The 9,451-nt window shown below is 46.5% G+C and overlaps 1 protein-coding gene across 1 annotated transcript; it reads right to left on the reverse strand.

The window, feature by feature from the left end:
- Window positions 1-286: 286 nt before the first annotated feature.
- LOC140273193 (tripartite motif-containing protein 16-like) lies at window positions 287-7,117 on the reverse strand. The gene is made up of 6 exons (XM_072368707.1): window positions 7,082-7,117; window positions 6,670-6,737; window positions 6,206-6,379; window positions 5,891-6,064; window positions 1,073-1,119; window positions 287-955 (listed from the first exon to the last, which is right to left on the reverse strand). The coding sequence occupies exons 1-6, from the start codon at window positions 7,115-7,117 to the stop codon at window positions 387-389; spliced, it is 1,068 nt and encodes a 355-aa protein (XP_072224808.1). The 3' UTR covers window positions 287-386.
- Window positions 7,118-9,451: the final 2,334 nt, after the last annotated feature.

Here is a 9,451-nt window from a genome sequence, read left to right on the forward strand (position 1 = left end):
AAGATCTGTCAGCAGGTTGGAAATTCATCTTGGCTGATTGCAGCTCAGTGATTCCTCTCTGATGTCACAGTTTGTCACATGTGCAGCAAACTAACTGCAGCTGACTGCAACTGAATGGTCTCAGCTGAAGTGAGCTGCAGAGAAACACAACATACTGATATTCAGTGTGAAGCTTTGACTGGAAACACAGAAAAACAACATCCTGGAAGAATGGCAGCTTCCATCTTTAAAGGACTGGAAGAGGAAGAAGTTTCCAAGGAATCATTTAGAAGAAACTGACTGAATCCATGAATCTGAAAAGGTGTTTCTGAGAGAAAGAGGCAGACATGTACAGACTGAACTATCTGTTCAACAGTGATTCTCTGACAGGAGGAAACTCTTTATGCTCAACACAGAGACACTGAGGAAACAGGTGACCCAAACCAGACTGTAAACCCAGGATGCAGAGGTTCTTTAGTGAATGTGGTGTTGAAGGTGTGGAGGTGGATCAGTGTGTCAGAGGAGACTCTGTAGAAGGACAGAGTGCCAGCAGGACGGTCCACATACACTGCTACTCTGTTAGAGACAGAGGAGGAGGAGGAGGAGGAAGAGGAGGAGGAGGAGGAGGAGGAGGAGATGGGCGTTTCTCTGTCATTGTGCCAGACAGAGTAACCAGAATGATCAGAGCAGCTCAGACTCCAGGACTGACAATTGTATCCAAACACACAGTCTATGTCTCCTCTCCTCCTGATTCTTCTGTAACTCACTGATATATAAACTCTTCCTCTCCACTCGACCTCCCAGTAACAGCGACCAGTCAGAACATTTCTACACAGCAGCTGAGGTCTGTCATCAAATCTGTCTGGATGATCAGGATATGACTGAACCTTCTTCACACATGTCACCTTCCTGTTGTTGTCAGACAGTTTCAGTCTCCAGTTCACTGTGTTTGTGTTGATTGTGAGTTGACAGGAATCTGATGGAGAGAACAAACACAATCCAGCTGCAGTTATTGATCTATCATCTGTTCAATGAGTGATGTGACAGTGTGAAGATGGCTGGATGTCATGAATCAGATGAAGAACACACTTACACTTCCTCAGACCTGGTGTCAGCCATCGTTCTCCAGCAGGCTCCACCCTGAAAGGAGGAGGGGGGTCAGAGCAGCACCGTCTCTTTCAGCATGCACACATGGACATTACATGGCTCTCACACACACATTGTTCTACACTGAGGAAGATGCTGACTGCTCATGAGTCCTTCACACAGCCCCACTTGGAAAAAAGAAATAGAAATATCCCTTTAACTGGATGAGTAAAGTCTCTGAATGTGTGAAGTGTGCAGATTCTCTTTATTTAATGCAGGAACATCTGTATGAGCGGTTTGTGTGTGAGATGGACTCTAGACCCACCCAGGGTGGACCTGCCTCTCGCCCCGTGGCTGCTGGGATAGGCTCCAGTTCCTGCCACCATGAACTGAACTAAGCATTTATAGAAAATGGATGAATGGATTTATGCATCTGGTCCCTGGACTTTGGATCATTCTGGATGGATCTAAAACTGAATTATTTGGACACTGTAACAGGGAACTTGTTTGGTGTAAACTAAAGGCAATATTTGAGGAGAGGAACTTTAAACCAACAGTGAACCCTGAAGCTCTTTATGTTTATGTTTATGTATTTAGCAAAAGCTTTTTCCAAAGCGACTTACAAATGAATACATAACAAGCTATACAAAAAGCTAACAATAAACTACATAGAAGAAACCCAGGAGTCTGACTCTGTCAGAGGTGACAGAGTAGAGATAGGGTGCAGGCATAGAAGGAAGTGCAGAAAGATAAAGTGCAAAGATAGAGGGGGTAGGTAAGTACAAGGTAAGTGCTAGGATAGGAGATGCTCTCTGTAGAGCTGGGTTTTCAGGAGCTTCTTGAAGATAGACAGGGACGCCCCTGTTCTGGTAGCGCTCGGTAAGTCATTCCACCATCGTGGGACGACACATGAACAGAGTTTGGATTGTCTTAGGCGTGGTGTAGGAGCTGCTAGACGACAATCCTGGGACCAACGGAGGGACCCAGTTGGGACAGAAGCCTTTGCAAGAGCATTCAAGTAGATGGAGCCGTTCCATTAAGCACTTTGTAGCTAACATCAGTGACTTGAATTTGATGCGGGCAGCTAAGGGTACCCAGTGGAGCTCAATGAACAGAGGAGTGACGTGTTCTTTTAGGCTGATCCAAGACCAGACGCACCGCTGCGTTCTGGAACATCTGCAGAGGTTTCATGGCCTGCACCAGGAGTTGGGTGGCATGTTGGGTTAGGTATGGTCTGATCTTTCTTATGTTTAGTAACGCAAAGCGGCACGAACGAGCAACCGAGGTAACGTGTTCTTTGAAGGTTAGTTGGTCATCAATCATGACACCCAAGTTTCTAGCAACCTTTGATGGAGCAAGAGGTAGGGATTCAGTTTGGATGCAGATGCTGTGGTGTATGGTTGGTTTGGCTGGGAAGACCAGCAGTTCAGTTTTTGGGAGGTTAAGTTGGAGGTGATGGGCTTTCATCCATGTTGATATGTCAGAGAGACAGTCTGAGATTCATGCTTAGACCGTGTGGTCGTCAGGTGGGAATGACAGATAGAGCTGGGTATCATCAGCATAACATTGGTATGAGAAGCCATGTGATCGGATGATCTGTCCTAGTGCGTTGGTGTATATGGCAAAGAGAAGAGGTCCCAGTACTGAACCTTGGGGGACCCCTGTGGCGAGGTGGTGCGCTGCAGAAGTGTGACCGAGCCAGGATACTTTTAAAGACCAACCAGTGAGGCATGATTCAAACCAGGAGTGTGCTCTCCCTGTGATGCCCAAGCTAGAGAGTATGGACAAAAGGATACTGTGGTTGACAGTGTCAAATGCAGCTGATAAGTCGAGCAGGATAAGTACAGAGGACTTAGCTGTCGCTCTGGCTTCTTTTAAGGCTTCTGTCACAGCTAACAGAGCCGTTTCGGTGGAGTGTCCACTTTTAAACCCAGATTGGTTTGGGTCAAGGAGGTTGTTATGTGAGAGGTAATCGGTGACCTGCTTAAAGACCTTTTCAATGGTTTTAGACAGAAACGGGAGGAGAGAGACCGGCTGATAATTCTCCACATGAGTTGGAGGGAGGGAAGGTTTCTTGAGCAGTGGTGTAACCTGAGCTTGCTTGAATGTGGTAGGAAATGTGCCCGATGTCAGTGAAGCATTACTCACATGCATGACTGCTGCAGTTACAGTAGGAGCAATTGATTGGAGAAGATTAGTAGGGACAGGGTCCAGCGGGCATGTAGTAGGACGGCTACATGTGAGAAGTTCAGACACACTGCTCTGAGCGAGAGGGGTAAATGAGGAAAATGATGCAGTAGGAATTCTGCATGCAGTGGTACCAGGTTCGGTAAACTGTTTGCTTATAGCTGCCACTTTGTCAGTAAAAAATGAGGCAAAGGTGTCTGCTGTTAGATTGGTAGCAGGTGGCGGAGGCAGAAGATTTAGTAGAGTTTTGAAGGTGGAAAAAAGTTTCCGGGTGTCAGTAGTACTATGAATCTTGTTGATGTAGAAAGACTTTTTTGCATCAGTAACACTGGATGCGAATGATGACAGTAGCGCCTGGAGTTTAGCTAGATCTGCAGGATCTTTTGACTTTTGACTGATCTTTGCCATTACCTTTCGGCAGCTCTGAGATTGGTGCGCAACGCTCGGAGAGTATCATTAAGCCAGGGGTGAGACTGGGAGGATCGGGAGGGTTTGGTGGATAGAGGACACAGACTATCCAGAGATAAGCTCAGTGTAGAGGAAAGGGACTCCGTGGCATCATTAACCTGAAGGGAGGAGAATGTGCTGGAGGTTGGAAGAGCGGAGGCAACAACGGAGGAGAAGCGGGTGGGCGACAGGTTGCGGAGATTGCGGCGGAAGGAAACCATAGGGGTAGAAGCAGATGGTCTTCTCGGGAGACTCACTCTGAACTGAATGAAATAGTGGTCAGAGAACTGCAGAGGTGTGACAGATAGGGCCTCTGTGGCACAGTTTCTTGAGAAAACGAGATCTAGCACTTTGCCAGCTTTATGGGTCGGAGGACTGCTGAAGAGTTGTAGCTTAAACGAGTGCATTAGTGTCAGAAAATCAGAAGAGTTAGGACTGTCAAGGTGGATGTTCATGTCACCAAGGACAATAATGGGACAGTCATGCTCCAGGATAGAAGAGAGCAAGGTGTCGAGTTCATTTAAAAAGTCACCGAGTTGTCCTGGTGGGCGATATACGACAATCATATAGGTTTTGACCGGTGCAGTTACCAAGATGGCGTGGTATTCAAAGGTATTGTATTTAGCTTCAGGTAGCAGTTGGGTGTATTTCCATTTGTTGGAAATGAGCATGCCCGTTCCACCACCTCTCCCAGATGTACGAGAGGTGTGGGAGAATGAGTGGTTGGTTGAAAGTGCAGCCGGGGTAGCTGTGTTTTCAGGCTTAATCCAGGTTTCAGTGAAAGCCAGGATGTCAAGAGACAGGTGGTTGGCATAAGCCATAATGAAATCTGCTTTGTTTACCGCTGATTGGCAATTCCACAACCCCACAGACAAGGGTGTGTCACAGAGTGAAGTGGGCTTTAGAGAGCGGAGGTTGTTAAGGTTGCGGTGGCGTTTGGTTGTGTGAAACCTTCTGTGCGAGCCGGAGACAACAGGAATGGGTTTAAGGGTTTTTAAAGGAGGTGGTGAGGCCAGAGTGACATGGATGAGGCAAGTAGGACAGGATTGCCTTGTTCAGCTCGGGGGACACGCGCAAGTAGACACGCTAGTCTTTACCCAAGAATGTCTTCACACGAGAATGGCTGACGCTTCCGCTGACGCTTCAGGCGCCACCCCTTACTTTATGTTGTGCACAGTTGTAAATGTAATGGTTTGGGTCTGAGGCAGGGCCCGGTCAACTCTCCATCACAGAATCCGACATGAATTCGTCACCATTTCAGAGGCTGTTTGAGGAAAATGTGAGACCATCTGTCCAAAAACTGCTGCTGAAGCAGAGGTGGACCATGCTCCATGACAATGAGAGAAAACATTCCAGTAACTCCACCAAGAAACTTCTCCAAAGGAAACAGAAACACAGGGTTCTGGAACAACTTAGGTTTAAAGCTTGGTTTAAAGTTCTCAGTTAAAGCCCAAAGAGAAAGAAGACAATGACGAGGAAGATTTCTCTGAATCTGAAAATCACATTTACATCCATTCAGAGTATGACAGTGAGTTTAAAACAGGATGAATTTGATGCTGAACCAATGCCAATGTGAGCAGGTCAACAGCAGCAGCACCAGTTCATCAGCAGCCAGTCAGCAGAGGCCCATCAGGGCCAGAAATGTGGACGTCATTAAGTGGTGAAACTGCACGGCTCACCTGATGCAGCTGGACTGAGAGGTCAAATGTGTGATCTGTAACCATTTCTAATTTAAAACCCTGACTGTGTGTTTTTAACTCCTAACTGTGATCATTGGTGAGTGAGAACGAACTAACAAAGTGAACGGACTGTGGACAACATGTCAGGTTGGTCTGAACTCTGACCTGGGAGTCAGCTGACTGACGTTTAACATGAACATCATCACATAGTGAGATGTAAGCTGTGTCTCTGGAAGAGGGAAAAGTCAGGAAAACAGTCATTCCACAGTTTTTCACCCTTTATGTAGAAACTGTGATGTTTTTGAGCTGCAGACCAACATAAAGCTGTTAAATGTTCTGTGTAAAGATCTGCTTGAGTGAACAAAGGAAAAAGGCCCCTACATGTAGGTTCATACAAAACTCAGAACCAGCACGAAGCAAAAAGACAGGGCTGAGTGAAGGACAGAGAACATGTTTCCAGCTCTTCCTCCTCCATCAGACATTGTGTGATGCTGCAGCAGATCTCTCCATACCTGAGAGTGTCCAGCCTCCACTGTGGATCCTCCAGTCCAGCTGATAGCTGCTTCACTCCTGAGTCTCCTGGATGGTTGTAGCTCAGGTCCAGCTCTCTCAGATGGGAGGGGTTGGAGGTCAGAGCTGAGATCAGAGAAGCACAGCCTTCCTCTGTGATCAGACAGCCTGACAGGCTGCAGAAAACAACACAAATGGCAGATACTGAGAGAAAAGACACCAACAGCAGACACCATCCTGAACAAGTCAGCTGTTCATCCATGACTGTAAAGCAGAATTAAAATGATCAGCAGTTGAACAGCTGAATGAATCCTGACCTGAGAGCTTCCAGGTTACAGTTTGGACTCTGCAGTCCAACAGACAGCTGCTTCACCCCTGAATCCTGCAGGTTGTTGTTACTCAGGTCCAGTTCTGTCAGACTGGAGGACTGGGAGCTGAGAGCTGAGGACAGAGCTGCACAGCTTCTCTCTGAGAGGTTACAGTCACTCAGTCTGAGGAGGAATAACAGGAAAAGAGTTAAGTTATGTAATTATTAATCATCCACATTAAAGATGGTTGAATTAATAAATAATGATGACATTTATCCTAATTCTATATTATAAAGTGTTGCCACATTCTTGCAGCGTGTTTCTTTCCTCTTTATGTAAACTGATCTGATGTAACTGTTTGCTGTGAATCTGTGTTATCTACAAACTGAAATTATCTGAGAAATAACTCAGTTATTTTCTCTCCTTTTAACAAGCAAACAGAGTATTTAAAACATATTTATCTCTGTACTTACACAGCTTTGTTGGAGGCTTTGACCACTGGCAGCAGCCTCAGAAGAGCCTCTTCTGAAGCTGAGTATTTCTTCAGGTCAAACACATCCAGATGTTTTCCTGATGACAGTAAGATGAAGACCAGAGCTGACCACTGACCAGGAGACAGTTTATCTGTGGAGAGATGTCCTGAACTCAGGGCCTGTTGGATCTCCTCCACCAGAGAACGATCATTCAGTTCATTCAGACAGTGGAACAGATTGATGCTTCTCTCTGCAGACAGATCCTCAATTATCTTCTTCTTGATGTAATCAACTGTTTCCTGATTGGTCTGTGAGCTACTTCCTGTCTGTGAGCTACTTCCTGTCTGTGAGCTACTTCCTGTCTGTGTCAGCAGGCCTCGCAGGAGACTCTGATTGGTCTGCAGGGAGAGACCCAGGAGGAAACGGAGGAACAGGTCCAGGTGTCCATTTGGACTCTTTAAGGCCTTGTTCACAGAACTCTGATGGAGAAATTTTAGATTAGGTTTTTTTAATATTTTTGACCAGACAGAGGTTGTTTGTTGTTCTTCCATCAGGTTGACTCCAGACTTGATGAAGGTCAGATGGACATGAAGAGCAGCCAGAAACTCCTGAACACTCAGATGGATGAAGCAGAACACCTTCTCCTGGTACAGCCCTCTCTCCTCTTTAAAGATCTGTGTGAACACTCCTGAGTACACTGAGGCTGCTGAGATATCGATGCCACACTCTGTCAGGTCTGATTCATAGAAGATCAGGTTTCCTTTCTGCAGCTGCTCAAAAGCCAGTTTTCCCAGAGACTCAATCATGTTCCTGCTCTCTGGACTCCAGTGTGGATCTGTCTCAGCTCCTCCATCATACTTGACCTTCTTCACTTTGACCTGAACCACCAGGAAGTGGATGTACATCTCAGTCAGGGTCTTGGGCAGCTCTCCTCCCTCTCTGGTTTCCAACACATCCTCCAGAACTGTAGCAGTGATCCAGCAGAAGACTGGGATGTGGCACATGATGTGGAGGCTTCGTGATGTCTGGATGTGGGAGATGACGCTGCTTGCCTGCTTCTTATCTCTGAATCTCTTCCTAAAGTACTCCTCCTTCTGTGGGTCAGTGAACCCTCTGACCTCTGTCACCATGCCAACACAGCCAGGAGGGATCTGATTGGCTGCTGCAGGCCGTGTGGTTATCCAGAGGCGAGCAGAGGGAAGCAGGTTCCCCCTGATGAGGTTTGTCAGCAGCACATCCACTGAGGTGGACTCTGTAGCATCAGTCAGGGGCTCCTTGCTGTGGAAGTCCAGAGGAAGTCGACACTCATCCAGACCGTCAAAGATGAACACAACCTGGAACTGTTCAAAGCTGCAGATTCCTGCTGCTTTGGTTTCAGTAAAGAAGTGATGAACAAGTTCCACCAAGCTGAACTTTTTCTCTTTCAGCACATTCAGCTCTCTGAAAGTGAATGGAAACATGAAGTGGATGTCCTGGTTGGCTTTGCCTTCAGCCCAGTCCAGAGTGAACTTCTGTGTTAAGACTGTTTTCCCAATGCCAGCCACTCCCTTTGTCATCACTGCTCTGATTGGTTCATCTCTTCCAGGTGGGAGTTTAAAGATGTCTTCTTGTCTGATGGATGTTTCTGCTGTGTCTGCTTTCCTGGATGCTGCTTCAATCTGTCTGACCTCATGTTCATCATTGACCTCTCCAGTCCCTCCCTCTGTGATGTAGAGCTCTGTGTAGATCTGATTCAGAAGGGTTGGGTTTCCTGCTTTAGGAATCCCCTCAAACACACGCTGGAACTTCTCCTTCAGAGCAGATTTAACTTTACGTCGACAAACTGCAGCAGAAAGTTCTGAATGAAGACAAGAAATAACATCAGTAAACAGACATTTCAACCCTGTAAAGAATGAGTATTTGAATATGTGTTGTTCTGTGTGCTGAGACATCAGTAAATGTGTCATTTATCCAGCAGGTTAAATCTTTAGAGAAATCCTCTTACTGCTCTGCAGACGCTCAGCCAGCTCCTCCTGCTTCATTCTCCTCAGGAAGTGAACTGTGATCTTCACTAATGCCTCTCTGCTCCACCTCTGCTCTTCATCCTCACCCTCCCTCTGACTCTCTAAGCATTCTGGGTAATCTGGACTCAGAACCTTCTGGATCTTCTTCAGCTCCTCCTTCACAAAAGTGAGCATGTTGTCCTCCAGCAGCTGGAACAGAATACTATATGAATGAGCCAATCAGGCTGAAATCATGGAGCCAAACATCAGATCCATGCTGGACACACTGACAATCCGCTGGTCTGCAAAGTGCAGCCTGGAGATGACTGTGAACACAATAGATGGAAAAGTAGTTGTTGTACATGTACAGACCATAAATATGGAGTCCAGCTGTGTCTGATGCTGCTGGGCAGACTGACCACTGGGAACCTCTGAGCTCTGCTGGTCCACTCTGTGGAGGAATGATGAAGAATGAGCTCACATTGTGTCTGTCCACACAGAGACAAACACAAGGTAAAGGTCCATGGAGGGATGTGTGGATGTGAACAGTGAACGCAGCCATAAAGCAGCTGATTAACTCTGAAGCTGCACATCAGCAGCATCTGTGTTCCAGAAGATAAGAGCTCAGTGTGTCTCTAACAGTGGGAGGAAGATGATGTCAGATGAAGCAGTTTGAGGAGGAAGGGACACAGAACTGTGTGAACAGAGAGAAGATTTGTGTGTTTGTGAGGAGTCGAGCTGACGTGTTGGTTGGATTGTAGCTGTAGTTTCTAAAATACAACAAGAGCTTCAATCTGGAA

Source organism: Leuresthes tenuis, unplaced genomic scaffold, assembly GCF_036924035.1.
Source record: "Leuresthes tenuis unplaced genomic scaffold, fLeuTen1.0.hap1 SCAF_17, whole genome shotgun sequence".
NCBI lineage: Eukaryota > Metazoa > Chordata > Actinopteri > Atheriniformes > Atherinopsidae > Leuresthes > Leuresthes tenuis.

What these genes read in the sequence shown, in the direction of transcription:
- LOC140273193 (XM_072368707.1), bottom strand. Translation starts at nt 7,117, where the DNA reads ATGGACACCTGGACCTGTTCCTCCGTTTCCTCCTGG. An exon ending in AAAGCCTCCAACAAAGCTGT is followed by an intron (nt 6,380 to 6,669) that starts GTAAGTACAGAG and finishes ATTCCTCCTCAG; the next exon opens with ACTGAGTGACTGTAACCTCT. An exon ending in TGGAGGCTGGACACTCTCAG is followed by an intron (nt 1,120 to 5,890) that starts GTATGGAGAGAT and finishes TCCTCCTTTCAG; the next exon opens with GGTGGAGCCTGCTGGAGAAC.